This window comes from Setaria viridis, chromosome 3 (genome assembly GCF_005286985.2).
Source record: "Setaria viridis chromosome 3, Setaria_viridis_v4.0, whole genome shotgun sequence".
Classification (NCBI taxonomy): domain Eukaryota; kingdom Viridiplantae; phylum Streptophyta; class Magnoliopsida; order Poales; family Poaceae; genus Setaria; species Setaria viridis.
Window position 1 is genome coordinate 824,928 of NC_048265.2, and position 26,376 is coordinate 851,303.

Sequence of the window (26,376 nt, forward strand, 5' to 3'; positions counted from 1 at the left end):
ATGCAACTGGTTATGTTATCTAATTGTACTAGAAGAAATAAAGAGTTGCAGCAATTTGCCAATCACTTGTTGTTCAAAAAAACAACATTTGACTGTACTGATTTATAAGAAATTAACCCAATTATGAAGACAAGGTAATTAGATGGAACCTTGAACTCAGAAGGCCGCGCTGAAATGTCTTCATCATGGAGGAGCTGAAACTTGTTCCTTTTTCTACTTGAGATGAATTGATCAATTGCAACAAGAAGCACTATTTTCCCATAGAAAAAATATATATATAAGCCTTCACTAGGGGAAATAAACACCGGAAGCCTTCCGAGTGTTTCTAAGAATCGGATTCAACAAGGGAACGAAAAGATGATATAAAGGAAAGTAGAAAGTAGGCATGTTAAACAAATTCTGATTTAAGGTTTGTCATCCTAACCTCCCATTGATCAAGAGCATAGGCTTCCAGGTCTGCTGATGCAGGCAATCTACCAGTGACACTTAACGGTATCGGTTCCCTTGGTAAACTTCCACTGCAACAAAAGTTAAAATAAGTAAGAACGGTATGATAACTAGTCAATATGCTCCACAAATAGCGCTCATGGAACAAAAGGTTTCCAGCTCGAGGTATATCATGCTAGATTTTTTTTAAAAATAAACATGTACAGACCACTATACAACAATCTTCTTTTCTATAAACAGTGGTAGAAATGCAATCATCTATACTTGACAGAATTATTTATGTCAATTGGATTCCCCCATCTAATTGAAGACAATCCAAAGGTTTCGTTGATACAAAGAAAAAGGAAAGAAGGGTAGAAAAAGTTATTATTTATTTTCTTGGTCACAAAATACCATGCGGAAAGAGTTCAATTTTTTTCCCAGTCATCTAACCAGGAAATCGTAATTAAGGTCTGTGTAAAGATACTTAATTCTAAGACATGTGGAGGTGGAGGTCGGACGGGTTCTCTCTTGTGCAACAGGACCAATGTGCCTGATCTCTATGCTTTGATTTTGGAGTATGCATGCAGTCGCAATTTACCTGTCGATTGACATCATTACTCATTCTTCTTCACTGACATTTTCCTTCACGCTGAATCAGAAAAAGAAGCCAAGACAAATAAACAGATGATGTAAGCATTAAGGATGGTGCTAACAATAATAAATAAAATAGAACATCCTAAAATAGCATTCAGTTTTTACTCCTCAAGCTGCTACCATTCACGAAAATGAAGATGATTGAACCTGAAAATTTTAAATTGATAGACAGTTTTTCCTGAGTAAATTGTAAATTGACATGGACAGCAAATGCAAGCACGGCAAGACCTCCTGGATCGGGCACGGCGTTGCTGGCTGCCTAGGTCTCGCTACAGTACAGCAACCGCCAGCTAGATCACCGACGGCCAGGCCATACCCTAGTGACACTGACACAGCTTTTCCTTGAGACCAGTTTGGCAGTTTATGTGGCCTGTGGCATCTAGGGCAGTGTACAGGAGAGGGAGGGGGAGCTTGCTGTCGCTGGCCACGACGGGTCAATTCGATTGATTCTAGGAGGCCAGATCGAATCATTTGACCAGCAGGGTGGATCGGAGCGATCCATACTCCACGCTGAGCGAACAGCAGCAGCCGCCCGGGAGTGGGACGGTGGAAAATGCAATGCACCATGCATCGTCTCTTTTTCTGGTGCCATGAGCTCCGGCCATCAATGCCCTTCCTTTTCAATGGCAGTGCTGCTCACACCACACTCTTGTCTTGTTGTCTTGTTGGGTTGCTTCTCTCTCTCTCGTCCCGCCTATCTCTTGTCCTCTATGCAATGTACTGTGCTACGAATATGGCGGACGTCACCTTGGCTGAAATGTTTGCTTTCCTCGTGTGCAATGAGTATGCATGCTCCTACCAAGACAATCCATCATCCATGGAATGGAAGTTTTTTTAAAAAAACAATCCATGGACGTGTCATATGTACGTCTCTGATCTAAGGTAAACCCAGCATCTTGTTCTCGCTAGCGAGGGTCATCAGAAATTACCCAGCCTCTTGTTCCATTTTCTTATCGGAAATTACCCGACTGGTCGTTTTCTCTAGTTAAGATCATCAGATCAGGACAGGAACGAACCTGTGACGGAACCAACCTGAATCTGGTTTCTAAAATCACTTCAATAAACACAAAGTCTGCCAGCAAGTTGCAGCAAGTATACGTACCACAATGCTGCTACAAAATGCTCAGAAGATGTGACCAATAAACGAATGGGTACGTCTTGCAGGCAAAACAGCATTCGGCCGGCATCTTTGCTTGTTGCACCATTGGTTGAATCTATAATCGTCCGTGTTTGTGAATGAGCTACTTCTTGCAGCTGTGTTCCTTTCTTGAAAAGCTCTGCAGCTGTGTAACTGTGTTTTGAATTTGTGGAGCTGATTTAGGGCTTTGGACTCACCGCGTCCGTCACATTCTTCACCGGAATCGCCTCTTGTTGTGGAGTAATTTTTTTTATGTAATATCACTTAGTTGGTTCTCCTCTCTACCCCCTCTATTCACAAATTAATCTTGTATGAAAAACCTCGCATATTAATATAACTGCTTCTTAACTGCCGTAGTAATCCTCAAAAAGAAGTGTACTACTCCAAAGAAATAAATGCAAGCACGCCACGCCAGACCATACCATGCAAGAAGCCGCTGTGCGTGTAAGCGTAGCTGTGCGTGTAGCTTCTGTACCGCAAGTTAAGAGCAGCTCACAGACGGGCAGGTCAGGACTCAGACACAGGCAATGCAATACAGTCGCTTTTGCTTTAGACCACCGGCTTGGAGTTTCTGTGGCCAGTGGGGTCGTTGAACGGGTGAATGATGCTGCTGCATCATCCATCAGCTGCTACCGGAGATATACTTGTAAATATTGCTTCTTTGTTTCATCGTGTATATATGTTATTATTACTGCATGCTCTCTCTACTATACTACGTACTGGCTAAGTGGCTAGGACAGGGAAAATGCATGCATGGTGGTTGTGGAGTTACTACTGCTTGGTAACTGTGTATAGTCGTACGAAGAGAGGGGCTAGACGCTAGCTAGAGTCAATCAATTGCCAGCTCCCAGCAGCGCGCAGGTGCACGCGTTGTCGCCGGTGGAGGAGCAGAGCAGATGATATCAAAGGACTGTATGGATACTCCATCTGATCCGATCCCCACACCACGCGGCGAGCGGAGCGCGGTGGAAACGGTGCTCTCGCGAACACGGAAGCCATGGCCCGCCCGGCGGCGAACACGGAAGCTATACCATCGCTGCTGCAGGCCTGCAACACAACGCAGTGGAAGCGGATTGGTGGAAGGCATGCATGCATCATCTTGCATCCACCACCACCATTCTCGATCTCTCGTGACTCGTGGACCGGCCGGCAGCTTGCCATCTCCATCGTGATCCCTGAAATTAAGCATATCTCTATCTCTATCACGCATTAGCGACTGGATTACTCTTTTACAACTATAAATCAATCAATAATCATCATGGTTGTGGTCTTGTGGAAGAGTCACTTCTATCTTGCACCATTGAAAAAAGCTAGTAGCCGCTAGCCGCATGGCACGGATACTGCACGGGTACGGTGATTTGAGCGCACCCTGCTGTCTTTGCATTCTGATCTCGCAGGAGTAGTGTTCTGATCGGATGGCAAACTGGAACAATTAATTCTCAGGTCAGGGACTGCACCGAAGGATGAGCACCTCCAGGTCATGGTATACACTGCCCGGAACATAACGTTGTCGACGGGTCTTATGGTTTTTCTAGGGTGATCTAATTTCCTAAAATCAATAAATTAAGTTTCCTTTATCTTAAAAAAAAAAGAAAAAAACAACGCAACGAATGGATACACCTTGCTGATGACAGACAAAGAGGCAGCAGTACTGTAGTCGTTCGCAAGGGGACCCGGCCGGCCGGCAGCTTTGCCGTCTTCTTTATTCCTACAAGAAGCTTTCTTGTTGCACGATTGATCTCGAATCATCGATCGTGTTTGTGAATGAGCTACTTCTTGGCTTCTTGCAGCTGTGTTCTTTTTTTTCCTTGAAAAGCTTTGCAGCTTTGCTACTGTGTTTTGGATTTGTATATACACCCGAATTGAATGAAGAGGAGGCCACCCATACTCAATCGACTGTACCGTGTACCATCATTTATTACCACTTACCAGTGCGCGGATTGGCCGGTGGTAGCTAGCCCTAGCCAGAAGAGACCCGTTTGGGAGACGTTTCACTCATCATGTAGTACTATTTTTCTAGCCCTATTTTACTAGGCACAACCTTGCCTTCGATCTCATATACCTCCTCCTCCCCCCCTGTTGGCCATGCACCACTAGCCCGGCCGTGCTCGTTTTTGCAGCGGCAACCGCATCTTCTTCCAAGGTAGGCTCGCTCTCCTTCCATCTCCATCACTCCATCAGCCGCTAGCTAGAGCACTGATTCATGCATGCGCGCGCTTCTTGGCGGATTTTCCCCCTAGTGGCTTTGGGCCGCCGCGTCGAGGCCAACGGCGCCCTCCTGCTGGGCGTCTCCTACGTGTTCTTGCCCTCCAGTTCGATGCCGGGTTCCTCACGCCGGCCGAGCCGGTGGCCTCACGAGGCGGCTCATCGTCCTCCGCAGCCGGCACTACTCTCACCTGCACGTCTCCGATGCCCTCACCGGCCGGACGCACCTCCTGGCTCCCTCAGGCACGCGTCTCCGGTATGACTACCCCACCTGCCTTGCTCGCCGTCGACGGCCGCTCCTTCAAGCTGCTCGAAGCCGACGTGAGACTGTGCGCTGTATAATTTTGCTACCACTGCACATGCATTGATTCATGCAAATGCTTGCTTCTTGACGGCGACCATGCAATGGGACAGGCAGTGCGCAGTGGGGGAGTAGCTAGCTTATTAGAGCTGCTTGCTGATGCAACTTACAAAGCCTTTTCGTTCCCTTCTTCAATTGCTTTGCTTTGCTTCACGGCAACAGTAGCATGTTTCAACGTGCTAGTGCTCGATCGTTGGATACCGATTCCTTTCGGGCCACCTCACCGCACCTTCTTTGTTTACTTTCTTGCTTGCATTGTCGTTTCTTGCTATCTTGTCGTACAGTTTTTTTCCCTGAATGCTCAAGCACGCATGTTTATTGTCTTCTATATTTTTGTTGCTGAAGACGAAGCATGCTTGGTAATTTTGGTTTTGCATTTTTCGTTTTGGTACATGAATCAAGAAAGCAAAGTGAGGAGAAGGAGAAGCAAGTGAAGGAAGGGGAAACGATAGCGTAGTCTACAGCTGCGGAACGGAGCCAGACAAAACCAGCCCAAGAGGTACGGTACTGTGTTCTTTTTGTTAAATATAAAAATGCTCCCATGCTCTGCTCCCAACCCATAAAAATTATCTCAAAATGTTATTAGATACACCTCTTCATCTTCTAGCATCATGCTAAAATTAAGGATGACAAAATTTTGTTCAAGAAGGAATAAGAAAAAAGAAAAGTCATCAGTGCATAAACGACGTAGGAATACTAAGTGTTACTGATGGATTTTGGGGGTCTTGTTTGGGAGCCCAATATTCTGGCCCAATCCACGTTTATATGCTGTAATTAATATACATTGGGCTGGAACTGTGGGCTGTCATTCTGCAGCTGTGCTAACTGATTTGATATTTGTTCTTGTCTGCTGGCAGTTATTTACATACGCTTCGCATTTGACAAGTTGTACGAACCAGATCCGCATGTAAGTGTCTGGTTATCTTCAATCCCTCTTTTAAATACCGCACATCAGCTTTATTTCCTTTAAGCATGTGTATTTGAGTTTTTTTTCTTACGTATATAGTATATAGGTTAGATAGAGATTGAAGAAGTATTGTATTCGGTGCATGAGGAACCAATAAAAAAATATAAGAAATTTCCATGCATATAAGGTTCTCCATCCTTCTTCCGCACCAAAATATTAAATTATATTACCGCTAGACTATTTAAAGTGGTAGGAGCCTTTACAACATATCTGCATAAAAACAAGCATAATTTCGTAAACTATATATATAAAAATAGTAGGCTAAAGTTACAGTACATTTCTAGAGTACAAGGATTTGAGTGCAATTACAATGTTCCTTTTTTTTTGAAAATTAGTTCAATGCTAGTTTCAACAAATTACAAATATGAATGAGGGCCAGAAAAATTGATATGCGCATAAAAACGAGAAAAGGTGAACACATGACGTGGGTGTAGCTTCTATTATTTTTTAGAAACTTGGGCCCCTCTCTTGCACAACAAGAATATGGGTCGTTGGTTAGGCCCTCCTCCCTGCTATCCATGGGCCCTTTGCTGTGGGCGGTCGCCCTTATGGGCCTGACCTAGAGACACGAAGTAAGGATCACTTCCGGATTTCGATGGAGGAGAAATCCTTGCTCTGTCTAAAGTCATGGGTCAAAGGATGTAATTTGACTTACTTTTGTTTTGCACTTGCCTTGTTTCTCGTATGGCTCAACCTCTACCTGCATTTGTAGCTGCGGTTGCAGAGGAAATGGAGTTGTGCAAGCGAGTCATACAGGCTCACAGGAATTCGGTCGTGAGGATTTACGTCAAGAAACGAGATCCAATTATCCAGCGGGTGTATTCCACATCTGGGACTGGGTTCATTGTCCATATGGATCCTGGTTTCTGTCTATTGATGACTTGCGCACATGTGTTACGACATCATATTCATGGGGCAATCTCTGTGCTCTTAGATAGCGTACGTATTGAAGCTAGTGTGGTTTTGTGTCTGCACGCCTTTGAATACACGCCTTGCCCCACCACGAGCAGGAAAGATGCCACTGCACATTGGAACCATGGACTACGTGTCCGTTAAAGGCAATCCAGGCTCTGCCAACTTCAAATAGCACTGCCTAGTGGTTGGTATCCACATCAGTGGATGAGATCAAATGACTCAATTTGTGTGCCTCGCTGTTGTGGCGTTGGTGCTGACAGAGTACCTAGTCTGAAAGGTGTAGCATTGCTTGGCTCATTTTTCCCCCTTATATTTTAATCCAAAAAATACATAATTCATTTAATTTTAGTTTGGCTGAAAACTTAACTTGTACTTTTCCTAAGGGACTGATACCATTAGGCGGTTGTGGTACCAATGTTGCTGGTTTGCAAGACCAAATTGTTATAAGTGAACGTCAAGTTGGAGGACCTGCCGGTGGAGCTGGACCTTCTTCAGTTGGAGCTGGAGTTAGATCATTTTCTTCTTCAGCTCAAGCTGGACCTTTTTTTCGTCAGCTAGAGATGGACCTTCTTCTTCGTGATCAAACAATAGAGTTTGGAAAGCTTGAGGTTCGATCGTCCAGCTGACTAGCCGATCGGATGTGGAGCTTGTGTTTGTTTCTCTATTCTTAGAATTAGCTGCACCAGAAGACTCAACTAACAACGTATGTCTATCTAGTAGCCGGTTTGCTTGCTCACTCGATAGATACGTATATCATGGTGATGAGACTACTATTTTTATTTATGTGAGAACTTAATTCACCTTTGTATTATTAGTAGGTTTCTACCCATCATACAAAGGTCAATTGTGTGAGAACTTAATTGACATTTGTATGATGAGTAGAAAGCTACTAATAATACAAAGGTGAATTAAGTTCTCACATAAATAAAAATAGTAGTCTCATCACCATGACATGTGTATCTATCGAGTGAGCAAGCAAACCGGCTATTAGATAGACATACACCGTTAGTTGAGTCTTCTGGTGCAGCTAATTCTAGAAATAGAGAAACAAACACAAGCTCCACATCCGATCGGCTAGTCAGCTGGACGATCGAACCTCAACCTTCCCAAACTCTATTGTTTGATCACGAAGAAGAAGGTCCAGCTCCAGCTGACGAAAAAAAGGTCCAGCTTGAGCTGAAGAAGAAAATGATCTAACTCCAGCTCCAGCTGAAGAAGGTCCAGCTCCAGTGGCAGGTCCTCCAACTTGACGTTCACTTATAACAATTTGGTCTAGCAAACTAGCAACATTAGTACCACAACCGCCTAATGGCATCAGTCCCTTAGGAAAAGGGACAAGTTAAGTTTTCAGCCAAACTAAAATTAAATGGATTATGCATTTTTGGATTAAAATATAAGAGGAAAAATGAGCCAAGCAATGCTACACCTTTCAGACTAGGTACTCTACCAGCACCAACACCACAACAGCGAGGCACACAAATTGAGTCATTTGATCTCATCCACTGATGTGGATACCAACCACTAGGCAGTACTGATTGAAGTTGGCAGAGCTTGGATTGCCTTTAACGGACACGTAGTCCATGGTTCCAATGTGCAGTGGCATCTTTCCTGCCCGTGGTGGGGCAAGGCGTGTATTCAAAGGCGTGCAGACACAAAACCACACTAGCTCCAATACGTACGTTATCTAAGAGCACAGAGATTGCCCTATGAATATGATGTCGTAACACATGCGCGCAAGTCATCAATAGACAGAAACCAGGATCCATATGGACAATGAACCCAGTCCCAGATGTGGAATACACCCGCTGGGTAATTAGATCTCGTTTCTTGACGTAAATCCTCACGACCGAATTCCTGTGAGCCTGTATGACTCGCTTGCACAACTCCATTTCCTCTGCAACCGCAGCTACAGATGCAGGTAGAGGTTGAGCCATACGAGAAACAAGGCAAGTGCAAAACAAAAATAAGTCGAATTACATTCTTTGACCCATGACTTTAGACAGAGCAAGGATTTCTCCTCCATCGAAATCCGGAAGTGATCCTTGCTTCGTGTCTCTAGGTCAGGCCCATAAGGGCGACCGCCCACAGCAAAGGGCCCATGGACAGCAGGGAGGAGGGCCTAACCAACGGCCCCATATTCTTGTTGTGCAAGAGAGGGGCCCAAGTTTCTAAAAAATAATAGAAGCTACACCCACGTCATGTGTTCACCTTTTCTCTTTTTTATGCGCATATCAATTTTTCTGGCCCTCATTCATATTTGTAATTTGTTGAAACTAGCATTGAACTAATTTTCAAAAAAAAAGGAACATTGTAATTGCACTCAAATCCCCGTACTCTGGAAATGTACTGTAACTTTAGCCTACTATTTTTATATATATATATAGTTTATGAAATTGTGTTTGTTTTTATGCAGATATGTTGTAAAGGCTCCTACTACTTTAAATAGTCTAGCGGTAATATAATTTAATATTTTGGTGCGGAAGAAGGGTGGAGAACCTTATATGCATGGAAATTTCTTATGTTTTTTTATTGGTTCCTCATGCACCGAATACAATACTTCTTCAATCTCTATCTAACCTATATACTATATACGTAAGAAAAAAACTCAAATACACATGTTTAAAGGGAATAAAACTGATGTGCGGTATTTAAAAGAGGGGTTGAAGATAACCAGACACTTACATGCGGAAGGGCCTAGTTCGTACAGCTTGCCAAATGCGAAGTGGTAAGTAAATAATTGCATGCAGTATCAAATCAGTTAGCACAGCTGCAGAATGACACAGCCTGTTTGGGAGCCCACAGTTCCTGCCGAATGTACATTAATTATAGCATACCAACGTGGATTGGGCCAGAATATTTTGCTCCCAAACAAGACCCTCAAAATCCAGCAGTAACACTTAGTATTCCTACGTTGTTTATGCACTGATGACTTTTCTTTTTTTTTTTATTCCTTGAACAAAATTTTGTCATCCTTAATTTTAGCACAATGCTAGAAGTGTTAGAGATATTGAATCTCATGTAACCGAAACAATATAGGTTGGTTAGAAGTCCGGTTCTAGTATAGTTAGGATAGATTGCTTAGCTTATCTACGAGATCGTACGCACTAGAACTGGATTCTAAACCAACCAGCACTTGTAATCTCATCGGAGTCTTTTGGAACTCCTCGTATAAACGTGCAACCTATGGTGAGCCAAGATAGGTAACCATAGTTCCATCTCTTCTTTTAAGAAGATGAAGTAATAACATTTTGAGATAATTTTTATGGTTAGGAGCACGGGAGCATTTTTATATTTAACAAAAAGAACACGGTACCGTACCTCTTGGGCTGGTGGTGTCTGGCTCCGTTCCGCAGCTGTAGACTACACTATCGTTTCCGCTTCCTTCACTTGCTTCTCCTTCTCCTCACTTTGCTTTCTTGATTCATGTACCAAAACGAAAAATGCAAAACCAAAATTACCAAGCATGCTTCGTCTTCAGGAACAAAAATATAGAAGACAATAACATGTGTGCTTGAGCATTCGAAAAAAAAAATGTACGACAAGATAGCAAGAAACGACAATGCAAGCAAGAGAGCAAACAAAGAAGGTGCAGTGAGGTGGCCCGAAAGGAATTGGTATCCAACGATCGAGCACTAGCACGTTGAAACATGCATGGATACGTACTTGGCTGATCGTTACGTAGATCTGTAATCTCTTGCTAATCAGACAGGCATAAAAGAGAGATTGGAAGTTAGACGTACATGCGGAAGCTTCGCTAGCTCGGAAGATGTATGTACGTCAGTCGTGATGAAGAGGCTTGCACTGTTCTTCCATGGCTGGAAGACGAGGAGGAGAAATGGAAGACGATGAGGAGAAATGGAGACAGCAGGATGTAAAGGAAGAGGCAGAGAGCTAGCTAGCCAGTGCAAACAAGGGTGCACCACCACTCACCGCCATATATGCGCACCGCACCATTGTATTTTTTTTTAATAGGGCACCATTGTATTTTTACCGACCGTGGCAGCTGCATCCAATGCAAGTTACTACGACGCCAATGCAAAAGCAAAGTCGCAGGCCCAACACCATAGACAGGGGCAGAGAGACAGTTTCCATTCCGGGCAAGACCCAAAGGCCCAGCTCCTCAAGTTGCATCCATTCTAGCTAGCTTTTCTTCTATCTCCCTCCTCCGGCAGGCAAGCAGGCTTTTTATTTTTTCCCCCCTTCCCCGTGACTGGCGCGCAGGGAGTGGGGAAGCAGATTGAAGGGCGAACAACACTGTTGGCTTGTCTTTTACTACATGTTGTCTTGGTATAATAATCACTAGGCCTACCAATCACTCTACAACTATGCACTTACTAATCAAGACATACTCGATCCTTTCTTCGTACACATCATGCACTTTATATTTGTGGTGTTTGGTGTAGCAGTTTGCGACAAGTTGATGATCACATTATAGTCCGATCATTTTGTAGAAGCGGTTCTACTGCCTAATAAAGCCATTGCAACCCATAAAAGGTGTAGTCCCCCAACCCAAAGCTACTTTCCCATATTCCGAATTCAAGGTTTTTAATAAACTACCTGCGCCAGTACGTTTTGACTTAGGTCTAGAACTATCTTCAACGGTTTGTGTAGCCATAAATTCTATTTAATCATTGATGTTAACTTTGTATACTATTCTGTTGTAGTTGTAAATACACGATCTTTTCATAGATCCATTGTAATCTTGAAATTTATAAAAATGGAAGCTGCAACTTGCCATACTTTGAAGTCCATCTTCCAAGGCTACCTTGCTGGTTGCAGCAGCAGCCAGGTTCAGGTTGTACCTGATCCTGACTATATTTGTTTACTTTTGTTTTTAGTCAATCATACTAGATAAAGCCTTTTGCTTGGGTGTTAGAGACTATCGGTTAGTTTCTTGATCGAAAAGAAGAAACAGAGAGACAACAAGTTGGGGACATAAGTATTACTAGAGAAAATGATAACTTAGGGCATGTTCGCCTAGAAGAAGAAGAAGAAATGGAGAGTTGGCATTGATTTTGCGTGTCACATCTACTCCTACTTAGGCCTTGTTTAGTTGGCCAAATTGGGAGGTGCCAAATTACTGTGCTGGCACTGTAGCACACTGTAGCGTTTCGTTTGTATTTGTGAATTATTGTCCAAACATTGACTAATTAGGCTCAAAAGATTCGTCTCGCAAAGTACAACAAAACTGTGCAATTAGTTTTTAATTTCATCTACATTTAGTACTCCATGCATGTACCGCAAGTTTGATGTGATGGGGAATTTTCTTTTTGCATAGTGCCAAAGTTGGGAGTTGGGGGTGAAGTAAACAAGGGCTTAGGGTCAATTTGGCACACCTCTTTCGAGCTCCGGCTTCTTTTGACATATCACTATTCATCTACTGTAGCGCCACTGTTCACTTGATCCTTTTTCTCTCTCCTCTCCCTCCCTCTCGCAGCTGGCCGGAGGAGCCACAAATTGTGACTTTGTGACTCCTCCAGCTCCGACTCCTCTGCTATCCTGTCACGCTACAATGCATAGTTTGCTCGATCATAATTCTTGTTATGTAAACTACGCTGTTTTTTTCAGATGCTAATTCTTTGGGGAGCTAGCTCGTCTGCTCAAACCCACTAGTCTGAACACTGCCCAGCGAGTTTATAAGGCAGAGTTTGGGATCTCCTAGTTTGTGTTCCAGTAAGAACACGCGCGCCCATTTGCTTGACCACAACCCACTGAAACTGGACTCCAATTTGCCAACACTGCTTATTGACGTGCTGCAATGCAAAGTATGGCGGTTCAGAGATCAAGGATCTCGGAAAAGAAAAGAAAAAATGCGTGGGTGCTTAACATGGCTCCACCATTGGACCCCTCAGCTTTTGCATCTGTCTAGTTTTGACCCCCAACTATAAAACCGTCTAATTTTGCAGGCGATGGTGCTACGTTGGTAGAGGTGCATTCCAATTTCCATCCGAGCGCGCTGGGCCTGTTTGCTTTGACTTGGGGCAGAAAATACACAAATGCGGAGTTGAGGGGTCAAAAAGGATTTTTTTTCTCTCGAGAAAATATGATCACAAAGACTGTGAAGTTTTGACCGATTCATAAAATAAAATAAAAACCTACCAACCTAGAGGAACTAGGTGCAACAATAAATACAAAATATTGCAACCAAATTTGTATCGAAGCGCACTTGGAACCAATTGAGCTAAGCTCGTCTCGCGACCTGTTTTAGTAGCCTTCTTGACGCTATTCTTCTATTTGCCTAATAATGTACTCACATTATCTTCTGACTGCAAAGTGCTCACGGGAACCATAGCTCCTTCCACGCATCCATCTATAATTGAAACAAACCTCATCAGTCATCAAGAAAAACAAAAGCCCGTAAAAGTCTCCAAGTGTTCTTTCTTAATTAAGACCAACCTATTTTGGAATGACTTGTCACATTCATCAGAGGCAACATGTTGTACATTCAGCTTCGCAACAAATGTAGTCTGATCTGTGGGTCTATGTACAACAGCCTACGTAGTTTACATAACAAGAATTAGCATCTGTAAAAAAATTCGTTATTGATTAAGCATTAAGTAAGCTAGTCAAACCTGCAATGTCACTGTATTCTGCGTACCCGTTGCATCCACCATTTTATCCAGAAATATCGCACTAAACTGAAAAATATAACCAATGCATTAACTCCAGAATGTGATCTGGGTTTGCCATTAATATGCTACACTAACATATCCATATTCTTTTAACCAGAATGCATTGGAAGCGGAGGAATGCAGGATGAAGTGATGAGTAAAAGAAGATAAGCAATATCAGTAGACGATAACTAATGATGGGAACTTTTACTATAAAAGAACACGTGGATGAGCCAGCAATCTTTTCTCATGGCTCAGAAATGAAATGGCAAATAGTGCAGCTCCAGGAAATAAAAGTTTCTTCCCACTTGATTACACTTTTAGGGCTTCCTCATTTTTATAAGATCAAAAGAACATTTATGAATTCATCAAGTTGTAAAAAGGGGACAAATCTTATTTGAGTTCGTCCTCATCCACAACTGATATATCATATATTCATCAAAAATTTTCGCAAACTGATACATGAGTGGTGATAATAATTATGTACAGAGAAATTTAATACCTGTGCTACAGAGCAAAGATTAACCCCATCAAGTTGTGAGATGACATCACCAACAGCAATGCCTCCACATTTTTCTGCTGAGAGGCCGCAAATCTACAGTATGCATAGGAAAATGATTAAGTAGACTCAAGCCTGGTAAGCAAAGACAGAAATCATTCTATATGTCCACTCTTCTAAAACTTGCAAACGTTTATGAACAAGATGAAGTCAGCTATCTGCCCCAACGAGAACAAAGCACCAAAAAGACACATAATGTAAACAGCCATGCAACAACATGCCAGTTTGTAAAAGTAAAAGCACCTGAATAAAGGTCGGGGTATTGAAACAAAGAATAACATAACATTGCAAAAGCTAGCTGGTTCAAAGTTTTGGTACCCACATATACAACTGTCCAAGAATTAACAAATTTACATCACCAAAACCACCAATGTCCAGGTGAGAGCTATTAACAGAGAAAAAAGAAAAGAAAAGAAAAGAAAAGAGAGAGACCATCTCATAGCAAGTTTATTGGCAGTTTGGCACTAATATAATTTTTTGGTAAAACCTAGAAAATGGCAAACTGTATCTGTACTGATGTAATTTCTTGGTATAAATTCAAACCTTGGCAGTTCAGCTGCAACATAACAAACAGATAAAACTAAACCATACAAGGAAAATGGAAACTCTAAAATATAAAATAGAGAAACAATGTAATGGATAACTTCCAATAATGAAACAAGCAGGGAAAAGAGGGAAAACAACATTTTAGTTGCCTTTTCTGTAGTACCTATACATTTCTAGTAGCAATGAAGCATTGGTTAATAGTTATTAACTAATAATGGGAATTAATGAAAGATATTTATTAATTTTGGTCATAAACTAACTACTAAATATTAGGACAAACAATATATATAGTAATACCAACAGAAATATAGCATCATGAGTGACATGCAAGTTACTGCATAAAACATGTAATTTATCAGGTAATTGTTATACAAAGACAAATCTAACCTCATTTTTCTCTTTTCTCGTAATTATTAAGGATAGTTGATTTCCTACTTTTAGAAGATGATGGAATACTTTTTGCTCATCAAGAGTAGCTAGCTGCTAATGGGCATGGATAAATTCAGTATTTCATTATTTAAATTCATATGGCTGACAAAAAATATTTTCAAACATTGTGATATGGGCTACCCCATGGGCCCTTAAGTCTTAGTTACTCATCAAGAATGTTCACTAGTTCTGCATTTTATCAGAATAAATGAATTGAAGTTCTTTCCTTTGCTATGAAACTTTTTCAGAGAGATATTCTTCTGCATGTGATTTGGTAGTTAAGTTCTATTTATATGATATGTTCGGTCTTGAAAATAAGATAATATCTTATTGAATTATCTCAAGGAAATATATACATATCTTATCTAAACTTAAGCACACACATGCAAAAGCAGTATTGGTCTTTATAAGCAACTAGAAGACTAGGCTGAAATTACTGTCTCCTCCGTGTGTTCCTTGTACATATCATATAAAGATTAATCACTAATGACTAATCACCAAGTTCGGAATTCTCATTGTGTTAAAGATCACGCATCCTCCATCAAATAAAGCCAATCAACATGCACTAAAATGCTTCAAATGACAGTTAAAACTCAGGTCAATAGTAACATTCTAAAATTAACATGCCATTTAAAGAGATTAAGATTTGCAGCCAAACTCAACACATAAAAAAAGGATATTGATGGATTACATGCAATAACATTAAAGGATTTGTGTATATGTGTCTGTATGTTGCATACCTTGTTTACCAGAACTCCAGAAGGTGGCTCAGAAAATTTGCACCATATACTTTCCAGGACATATAGGTCCAGCGTGTGAAGAGCCTGTCCCCTTATGCGAAGCCATGGCAATGTTCTGCCACATCATAAAAGTTATCGATCTATTGTTAATTATAATTGTATAATCTAAGTAGGCCTAATATGCAAGATATCCATCCCTTTCTTTGTCTAAGAATGATTTAGTATCAAGCGTTCAAAATTGTCCCTATGTCATAAGAACATCATTTCTATGTTAATTTGTAATAATAACATTATTTACAGAACCAATTACCAAATCACATTGCAGATACTGTGGAAAGTCTAACAACATAAAAAAGTGCAGGGTGGGCCAAGGGAACGACTACGAGTTTGGAGATTTTTCAAATAACACGTGATCGACACATGTTCCTGCAAGTAGCAGAAAGTACATTCTTAAACCATGTTAAACATTCATATTCACAACAAAGTCACTTCAATATATATTTATTAGTAATCACCATTGAGATAACATCCAGAATAACAACAAAAATGCATGAAAACCAAGCAATATCCAATGCATAGTACTCCCTCCATCCCAAATTATAGGTCATTTTGGCTTTTCTAGATTAATAATTTTTGCTATGCACTTAGATATACGCTATATCTAGATGCATAGCAAAAGCTATGAACCTAAAAAAAGCCAAAACAAGTAAATGACCTGTAATTTGGGACGGAGGGAGTACTATATTATGGTTTCGATCAAGGGTGTTAGCCTCTAATTAGGACACTTACATAGTATTACCTAAAAAATTGCTCAAATCAATCTTGCTGACATCAATTTTTAAACTGATTCCAGCTTGATAATACACATGCACACGCAACAGTAACCAATACATGTGCTTTTGGTGCAAATGAATGAATGGTAGACACGAAATAAACAAGAGCAATGTTAAATTTAGTGGGATGATACTGCAAAAATTCAAACAGTTCCAATGAAAGTTAAAAGGAGAAAATATACTTCGACTGCTTGTAGTATTTCAGGCATCTTGCTGCAATCTCAACCGGCAAAAATGGAGTAGTTTCCCGGTAGGAAAAGGTGATGCCAAGGACTCTTCTTTCAAAATCCATGACAGGCCCACCAATAAAACTCTGGCACTGAAAAGATAGGGCAATCAAATGAGTTGAACCAGCCTGTGACTTATGTTATAACGTCAAATGTCAAGAAAACAAGTTTTCAAAAAAAAAATGTCAAGAAAACAATATATTGGTAAACAATCACCTATATGAAACAACAAACAGTCAAAGTTTGTAGTAGTTTTAGAACCTGATATCATCACTTCTAAAAATTCTAAGATTTTACATCTAAAGGTGCAAATTAAAATTAGGTTGCGAAAATCATGATCACGCTTTAAAACCAGTGTCTAGTACTACACGATTTTTTCCTGCAACACCAGTGTCTGGTGCTACATAATTTTTCCCTAACTATTCAAGCTAGGGATATGAACCATGCTCATATCTTAACTTAGTTTTCTGTATTAGAAACAAATTGCTATGAATACTAAAATAAATCCAAAGAATAATCCATTTATGTGTCAACAGATTTTCGACCCCCAAATCATTAACGTTTGTAACTATTGGATTGAAATCCAACAGTTTGTATTCACCCACCCTCTCCATGTTCTCAAGGCAAAGAAAGTGATAGAACAAATATTTTATTCCTCTATCTGGAACATTTAATTCCTCTACCTGGAATAATTTTTTCTTGGGCTGGAACATTGCAAATCTGATAGATGATTTATTTTTGCCAAAAATCAAATTAGCTATGAAGTTACAAACCATATCTATATATAAAAAATTAGCAACAAAATCATTTTACCCGGTGCACATGTACAGACCAAGAGCTCATTGCAGTCTAACTCGCTGTTTGTTCGGACCAGCTCCCCACATCTCATCTGAAAATCTTTCGAGTACATGTCCCGACCTAGAGCAACTACAGGCCTAGGCTGCAAGGAATAACATTCAGGGAGATCACTGAGTTCCACCACCGGAAGATATATCCGGGATCCTGGAAACTTGATAGTCACAATGGCAATATTATAATGCAAATTGCACATCACTAGGGACCCTTCAACAGTTTGTCCATTATGCAGAAACACTTCAATCTGCAGTAAACAAATTCACAGATAATTATCCACAGTAGGATAGGAGAAAGTCAGAAAAAAAAACTCGACCTGCGCGCGCGCGCGCGGGGGGGGGGGGGGGGGGGGGGGGGGGGGTTGGGTTAAACAGCCCCCGGCATTTGGGAGAAAGTCAGAAAAAGAGCTGTTGTTGCGCTGACCTTAATGTCACCAGGTTTGTAGGCCTCAAACTGAGTGTCAGATTTTCTAACCAAAGAAGCAGAGTTAAGTATCCACGTTTCTTGGCCCACATGATCAACCACTGTCCCTGAATACAGCCTTGCCCTTGCTCTCCATCTGTGCAAGCAGGATACAATCAAGGATTGCCAATAGAACTGTTTTCCACATTATATGTAATATGGAGAATGTTTGACTAATATCCCTCCAGAACCTACCAACACAAAACTGCTAAGGTAAAAAAAGAAAAAGAAAGAAACGACAAGAAGACTGTCATTAGTTGTATCAGCCCCTTTGCTTCCACTAACCAATGTCCCACACAGAGCTGCTGAAAAGACAGAGATAAGCAAATCTTTCCCTGAGCAAACTCTGACTAAAGATCTGAACTATCCTCTTGTTATTAGTTGCATATTGTACAAATATTTATTGTTGATAGCAATTTTGGTATGCTCTCTGACTAGTAAGTAGTAACAATAACTATCAAATGCAGAAGCCTATATAACAAAAAAAATTTACCAGCGATAGCGTCAAGGAACACGATGGATTTGCGGACTCTAGATACCCATCCAAAGTCTTTCAGTCCACCTCTGGTACTGGAATCATCCACACCATCAGAATCATACTTGACAGGTTCAGACCGGGTAATATAGAAGTCGTCTGCACTGTCAGAATCACACTTGGCAAATTTAGGCCGGGGACTATCTGAATCGTCTGAGAAGTCCGTAAAGCGTGATCTACGACATTCTAAGACATGGTTAGAGGACGGTGTGAAGCACTGTGAAATTAATGATGATAACAGTGAGACTGTCAAGAAAGCAGGAGGGGGGGGGGGGCGGGAATTTGAGGGTTCTTCCTGAAATAGAAAGAAAAACGCTTGCATATTGTCGGGATTATTACTACTGACCTCCTCGATTTCCCTTGCGTCGCCGTGCCATGTCTCAGATGAGTCAAGGCTTGTCGTCAGTGAAACTTCAAGAAACCGAGTTCTAGGGCATCAAATTGATCGCCGGCTCAGAAAGATCGATCGGTGCGTTATCGAAAGAGAAACGGCGAAACAGGACTCGAACCTGCCCGTAAGGGGGACCGCCGCCGCCGCCGTCGAGAGCCACGCCCGATCACCCGCCAATGTTTTTATCTGGCTTGGAACGTCAAACTTGAAAGATTTTTGTTATGGGATTCGGATCTGTCTGAATAGGATTCCTATCCGACGACGCTTCAAAATATTGGAAATTATTAGTGTGCCAAATAAAAAGTACACTCTGATTTCTATTTTTGTCCCGCATGAAAATCGGTGTGGAGAACTCGGTACACCCTCCGTGGCCAACAGGTAACAAAGCCTTGGGGACGACGGGACGTTCACGAGATGCGCCACCTGACCACAAAGCCTGAAGCCTCAGCTTCTGTACAGTTTAGGGAGAGAAAGGGTCGGCACTTCAGCAGGTTTACAAATTATCCAAGGCTCAAATAAAGAAAAAAATAGTCATGCAAAAAATTAAGTACATATATATAAAGGAAAAAAGATTGATATAAACTAGGCAGGAGTGTATGAAATCACAGGACAACATTTACAGCAACAGAAGATGACAATGCGTTAGCAATATTATCAGGGCACAGGGTAATTTCATAAGGCGGAATAATCACTACTCTTAAATCTTAACTTGGAGCGTATATATACATTATGGAGAGAACATGCAGTAATGCTGTATTGATGACACCATCATAGCAGCTCCAAGTTTGATATAGGATCACCCATGTGATTTCAAACAAAGAAAAGAGTAGTTGAGAAAATCGTACCCGTCAACCAAATACTTCTGCATATTACCCTGGAACTTTTGATTCATCTTGTAACTCACCTCCTTTCGTCTATATACAGAGCAAAACCATGAAAGTTAGGAATGGCCTAATTTACCATGCACCAGCATGCATGCTTGCAGACCTAAGCGAGTTAATAGTAAGTTAGCAGTATTTCCAGACAAGTCTGCAGTAAAGAGCCGGTTATGATTAATCAAATCATTACAAATCCTCGTTTCTCTACCTTAAATAAAATAGTATGAATGTCTTCAGAAATAAGCAATCATACCAAGCCATCAATGTACATAAGAATTCTGTATATATGACGCATTTCATAACACAATCTCTTTCCGTTAGAAATATATAACGATCTCTTAAGCCGGAGTAAAGAAACATGCAAATCTATTAGTGTCATTGCTCGACATGTGTAAATTTTTGCATCCACAGACATGGCAATCTCATGATGATAATTTAACAAAGAACAACATAGCCATCAAGAGCTCAGGCCTCAAGGTTACCATAAGAACATGTAAATACTGATCAGACTTCCTGTCATTACTGCTATTTCATAATGAACATGTAAAATGTTGGCTGACTAAATGAAGGACGTATCATGACTTAATACATTGTTACAACCACACATGTTGCCATACATGCGCAGTTGCACACTGAATATACTGTACAGAGAATGCCACTTGGTTACCATAGGAAGCATGCAGATTTGTGGCTGAAGTGCAAATTATTGCTTGCTTTGAACCAAACGTGCATTATTGATTGTCGTGGGGCAAAAATCTAACAACTTGCTATCTGTTAAAATCCAAGCTCCCATGAATGCAGAAAAAGGCAATAAATGACTCAAAACACTAGAACGAAGACAAGATATATATCAGCATATCACCACTTTTGAGTTTTGAGTTCCAATCGATTCACTAATAACTGGTCTAGCCCAGGTTAGTTATGGTCTGCTCATACGTCAAGCCATAAATATCCTCTTACGGAGATGGATGATCTTATCTATCGCGCACTTCGACAAAGACCCTGAGTTGGAGCAGCTTATCAATGGCGACCCTGTGCTTGGAAGCATATTCATCGAGCACCCACTCTTCCATAGCTGCAGCGGTCAACGGTGCCAACACGTACAGCATCTGCAGTGCATACTTCTTAGCTAGTGGCGGGAGTGACCTGCGAACTTTAACCGAATCAAGATGAGGAAATCACTGAGAACGAATAATGCATTGCAGAAAATGTGGATTTCGGACCTGAGTACAGCCTCACAGATGAAGGCAGAGTCATAGAGCATGTCAAGCTTGGAGGCAGGCAGCGCAGCCACCATATCCATGAAGTTCCGCGCCACCACCATAACCTGCGGCATCTTCGGTGCACCTTTGGAGAACGGAGGGGTGGGTTCTAAATCCTTCTTTGCTCCAAAATAGGCTAGTTTGAAGTTATAATCATCTGATCAATCTCAGTTACAATATTAAATCACAGTTCCTTAACAGCTAAGAGATACTTACTTATCAGATAGCTTTCAGTTCAAATTGTGGAGGACTGGGATCAGTGCACATGCGGACTGGTGAATCAAGCTTGAGGTCGGGTCGGGTCTTACCGATTGAAAAAACCGTGGGAGGCGGCAGGACCGGAAGAGGAAGGCCGCGGGTGGACAGCGGGCCCTCCCGCGGGCAGACGGCGACGGCCCTCGCGCGTGCGAGCTCGAGGACTGCGGGGTCGCCGACGAGTTCGGGAGCTCCCTCTCCACGTCCTCGGGAGCACACAGGTGGATGGCAGCGGGGTCCGCGGTGCTCGTCTGCGGACGGAGGCAACGGCCTGGACCTCGCGCCAGTGGACGGAGGCGGCAGACCGCAGCTCGCGGGGGAGGAAGACGTCAGGGGCGCAGCAAGGACTGCGACGGCGGAATTGCAGTCGTGGCGTAGCCCTCGTGAATCGATCTGACGGCAAGTGGGCGCGCCAGCTAGGATTTGGGCGCGGGCGAGACAGCGAGCGACGGAGAGGTGAGGGGGCGTGCGACTCGCGGCGCGCCTGCGCAGTGGACGAGCAAGACCGACGCGGCGGCTCCCAACGGGGGAATTGCTGCTGCTGCGCGCCCCTGCTTGGCCTTGGATTGCATACGGCCCATAGGGGCAGACGGGTTGGGCCAAAATACTTTTTGGACCACGGCCCTAGCAGCCTTAGACCCAAATCTGTATCTAGAAACATCGTACTGCATCCATTCCAAACTTTTGACATTTATACTATACATCTAAATATATATAAATATGGAAAAGTTAAAATGATCTACAATTTGAATTTGAAATGGAGGAAGTACTGTGCATGGATTCTATCTCTAGAAAAGACTGGTGAAAAAGGAAAGAACGTTCAAAGGAGTAAAATTTTTCATGGCATTCCAGCCGCATAATTAAAAAAACACTAAGATACACATCGTATTAACGCACGTAATTAATCACTGCGCGAATCAATACATTGCAACCCCTAATGCAATCCGGAATGAATTACATAGCTACACGCGCAAGCTGCCGTGAAAATGAAGACCTGGCATGGCCGGTGCTGACCTCTCGATTGCTTCAACCGACTCGTGTCAGTTGGTACCCCATCCGGGCATGATAGCACATCATTGGCACGTTATTGTCGTGCTGTACCCCAAAATCTAAATTCGCATCCACCGATCACGCAACCGAAGAAAATCCAAACGAAATACAAAGACACATACGATACGATACGAGTAGAAAGAAGGTCAACAGGAACCGCCAGCCCATGCGGCGCGGGACGTGACGGCGAAGCCGTTTGCCGGCGACTCGGCAAGTGTACACCCGTCCCCGTCCGTGCACGCACACTTCTCCGCGATTCGTCAACATCTCGCCTCGCCGCGGCCGCTTTTTCTCCCCCCACGGCCACCAGCCCACCGCTCCGCCGCTCAAGGTTTCGTTTCTCCAGAACCCCACGCCATCGCGTCAAACCCGGCCGCGGAAGAAGCACCCCCACCCGGTCTCCGCTTCTCCCACACGAGTTGCTGCTTCGTCGCTCGGTGAACAAAAAGTAAACCCACACCAAGCCGCCGACCTCGCCCAGCCGAGGGAGGGAGGAAGAGGAAGAGGAAGGAGGAGCTGCCGGAGCTGGTCTTTGCTCGGGCCAGCCACGGCGGCGGCGGCGGCATGGCGGGGCGGATGGTGCGGAGCTGCGTGCAGACGACGCTCAAGACGGTGAACTCCGTCGTGGGGCTCGCCGGCATGGCCGTCATCCTCTACGCGCTCTGGATGCTCCGCGCGTGGTACAGGGAGGTCGCCCAACTCGACCAACGCCTCCCCGCCCCCTGGTCAGCAACCGCTCCTCCCTCCCACTCCTCCTGCTTCAGCAGATCTCAGTCTCCGTTCTTGCTTCCGCGCGCGCGCGCTAGAGTTGTGTTCCTAGATTGTGCAGCTTTCTTGCCCCCTTCGCTGTTCTTGCCAATCCGTCGTCCGTCGCTTTGAAAAATGCGTTCGATTTCAGCCAACAAATTTTATTACTGTACTGTTTCATTGGAGCATTTTTCCCCTTAGATTAGATGTACCAGCCAATTGAGGGTGCCGTGCAGAAATGAGAGATCGAGGAATGGCGTGCAAAACGAACCTACTCGGCCTCCACCGAAAGAGCTTTCTTTTTTCTTCTATGGCAGTTTCAAAGGCTACTCTTTTTGGATGGGTGATGGGCAGGGCCTCACCTCACATAGAAGATTTGGCTACAGTTAGTGACGCATAAGGAAAAAGAAACGGTATCCTGTATCCGTCTAGTGGATGCTAGTGCTATTCGGTGGACAAGGTGATCCGCTTTCGTGTTCCTGTTTTGGACTCGTATTCTAGAGATTTAGGTGGCGGCTGCAATGTGGCGTCAGATCGGGACGCATGATGTGATGCAACGGACGGCCTAACTCAAAAGGAGATCCACGGTTAGTTGATTGGTGGGACAAGCGCACTGATGAAGAATATGGAAAGAATGATGATGCTGATGTTAAACAACCAAATAGCGACCATGTTTAACAATCGCTTTCCTCATCTTAACACTGTAGTATTAATCAAATGGGCCAAGCGTTCTTGCTTTTGCTGCTGTTATAAACCTATGATGTCAGAGGGGCGTGCACTTGCTAATTTAAAAATAAGTAGTCAAATGCAATTGTTGAGCAATATTTTGGCACCATGTCCACAAGGTAACCTGCATCTACTCCTATATAACATGGTAGTTGTTTTACTGAGAAAATTTTACTGGTCATGCAGGTTCATCTACACATTTCTTGGCATGGGGATCTTTCTTTGCCTTCTGACTTGCTCTGGGCATATTGCTGCGGAAACTGCAAATGGTCACTGCCTCTCTTGTGTATCCTTTGAATCGCTAGATGCATGAAATTACATGTTTTTTGATGTACCAGCTTCCATCACTTTGTGTTTACTTGCTGGCAACCTATAGTGAATTGCTAGATACATGGAATTACATGTTTGTCTGATACACCAGTTTCCATGACTTGCGTTTTGCTTGCTGACTACCTACAGTGAATTAGTTTAGCAGCTGCTGCTGGCTCATCAAGGTTTTCAATTAGGTGCAGAAGCTATATTTTCTTCTGGATTATATAATCTTTATATATGAGATACTGAGATGCCACAAAAAAATATATGGTATAACCGAATGGAGAGTGCAGGCCACTACTTGTTCACACAAGCCTCCAAATTGTAGTCATGTTCTTTGAGTTCCATAATGTTCAGTACAATGTAGTACAATGTGTCCTGACAATTATATTCGGTCTTTTTTTTTCCCTTAACCTTGTTCAGTACATGATCATCGTATTCGTGCTTATTATACTGGAAGGTGCGATCACTGTGGATGTATGTCTGAATAACAACTGGGAAGAGGTAAGGAGCTCCTCAGCTGTGAACTATGAAGGATCATTGAGCTCCTTATATCTGCTATTTGACGTTTTCAAACCTTCAGGATTTCCCCCCTGATCCATCAGGCAAGTTTGATGAATTCAAGGTATTTGTGAGATCAAATTTTGAGATATGTGAATGGGTAGGCCTCTCAGTGGTGGCTGCTCAGGTGAGATTCTTCTGCATCCCTGCTGCATTAGAACTTAACCTCCATTACGGTATAGTTCTAACTTGCATATGAGCAATACATGTTGGAGAAGTTCTTGTGAATGGACATAGAAGACACTATTATTGCTTAGTTAAGTATGGGCCACTTTTTAGTAGGTGTTAAACATTCTGTCTTTGTAGAGCGGTGAGCACAGAGCGGACTATTCTTTCGCCTTTGTAGAATGCTTAGAAACATATTTGACTTCTGGCATATGTTCTGTTAAGAATGCTTGAGAAACCACCTTAAGAATGCTTGAGAAACAGCCAAACATGAATGCTACAATGATCTTGCACTTATTTGTTTAACATTGTTAGTAATCAATTTTCTGAATGAAATCAGAGGCTGTCTTTTGAGGAAAAGAAAACTTTGTTTGACCTCTGCCTCTGTTTGATTTGAGTAACTGCATCTGCAATTGAAGAGAAACTAAGCTTTGAGCATGGTGATCCTCTGTTAACACATTTAGTTAACTTTCAGGTGTTATCAATCATTCTTGGGATGGTACTCAGGACCCTTGGGCCTGACCGAGAGACTGACTATGACAGTGATGATGACACCACTGTGCCTGCAAGGCTGCCTCTCCTAAGAAACCAGTCCCAACATGGTCCAGCAGACTATGCTGAACCCAACACATCTCGTAGGAGTGATTCATGGAAACTACGGATTTTAGACAAGGTGAGATGTTTCCAGACAAGTGCTTTCTTTTGCAACCTGCAACATTCTAAGTGTTCACCAGTAGTAAAGCCTTGCAACCTATTCATTTCAGGTCAACAACTAAGATTTTACTGATGTCATATGGCGAACCCTTCAGGAAAGAGTTTTGCTCCGAGGGTTTCGGAAGGATGATAAGAGTATACCTTTTTTTTCTTATGGAGAGATGATTCTCATGGTGGAGTAGCAGCAGCAGTGGTTAGAATAGTTTTGAATGGCTACTTTTGAATGCCTTTCAATATGCACAGATATTTGAGTAGCGACTGACCCTTATAACCCCAGCCATGATGGGGAAGAATGCTGTACCGAATGTTTCAGAAAAAGATGAAGGCATGACTGGTGTCTTCACTGACCAAACACAGAAATATTTCATTTGTTTTTCCTTTTTTTTTATCAGCTGCATCCTCCATGTATCTCTCTGATTGCCTGTTTTTGGTTTTCTAGCTTACAAATTGCATCACCTGTCCATGCCAAAAGATGAAATGTTTTGAAACATGAGGTAGGAGTGCCTATTTTGCACATAACACAGCCTGCATAATTGTCTATGGACAGTTTTCGTTTTCTTTTCTTTTATTTTTTGAAAAAAATGGAAGAGAATCAGCATCCAGTTGTTTGGTCGTGATGGTACGGGCAGTACGGTGCGCCTAATTTATAGCCACCGGTTGCTATCGCCTGCCGCGATGCTTGGTCCATAAATATCCGGGGAGCACAGGGTAGAGTGTTCCTCCATGTAGCAATCCTCGCTGTACATGTCAACCGACACCGTTTGAGTCCTTGCATGCGTGCACCCTTGCGGTGAATTTTAAGCCAGACCGGTAGTATGTTTCTTCTTCTTAAATGACAAGACAGACAGTGCC

At 42.6% G+C, this 26,376-nt stretch overlaps 2 protein-coding genes and 1 pseudogene across 2 annotated transcripts; 1 reads left to right on the forward strand and 2 right to left on the reverse strand.

The window, feature by feature from the left end:
* Positions 1–121: 121 nt before the first annotated feature.
* On the reverse strand, positions 122–21,735 carry LOC117848003 (general transcription and DNA repair factor IIH subunit TFB2-like; annotated as a pseudogene).
* On the reverse strand, positions 12,674–17,590 carry LOC117849501 (uncharacterized). The gene is made up of 7 exons (XM_034731072.2): positions 17,428–17,590; positions 16,570–16,706; positions 15,555–15,669; positions 13,783–13,875; positions 13,242–13,307; positions 13,066–13,163; positions 12,674–12,979 (listed from the first exon to the last, which is right to left on the reverse strand). Exons 1-7 carry the CDS (start codon positions 17,455–17,457, stop codon positions 12,925–12,927), a joined length of 594 nt encoding a protein of 197 aa, XP_034586963.1. The 5' UTR covers positions 17,458–17,590; the 3' UTR covers positions 12,674–12,924.
* Positions 21,736–22,498: 763 nt separating the features above from the next.
* On the forward strand, positions 22,499–25,912 carry LOC117849936 (tetraspanin-19). Its single transcript, XM_034731682.2, has 6 exons — positions 22,499–23,024; positions 23,959–24,058; positions 24,508–24,588; positions 24,668–24,772; positions 25,286–25,483; positions 25,575–25,912. The coding sequence occupies exons 1-6, from the start codon at positions 22,864–22,866 to the stop codon at positions 25,584–25,586; spliced, it is 657 nt and encodes a 218-aa protein (XP_034587573.1). The 5' UTR covers positions 22,499–22,863; the 3' UTR covers positions 25,587–25,912.
* The last annotated feature ends 464 nt before the right edge of the window (positions 25,913–26,376 follow it).

Bases quoted from the DNA above. Each gene is read 5' to 3' on its own strand.
- LOC117849936 (XM_034731682.2), top strand. From the start codon at position 22,864: ATGGCGGGGCGGATGGTGCGGAGCTGCGTGCAGACGACGCTCAAGACG. The intron at 24,589-24,667 runs GTAAGGAGCTCC...TCAAACCTTCAG, and splicing joins TGAATAACAACTGGGAAGAG to GATTTCCCCCCTGATCCATC. The intron at 24,773-25,285 runs GTGAGATTCTTC...GTTAACTTTCAG, and splicing joins TCTCAGTGGTGGCTGCTCAG to GTGTTATCAATCATTCTTGG.
- LOC117849501 (XM_034731072.2), bottom strand. From the start codon at position 17,457: ATGAGCTCTTGGTCTGTACATGTGCACCGG. The intron at 16,707-17,427 runs GTAAAATGATTT...CTATCTTTTCAG, and splicing joins GGTCTGTACATGTGCACCGG to TGCCAGAGTTTTATTGGTGG. The intron at 12,980-13,065 runs GTTGGTCTTAAT...TTTCAATTATAG, and splicing joins GACAAGTCATTCCAAAATAG to ATGGATGCGTGGAAGGAGCT.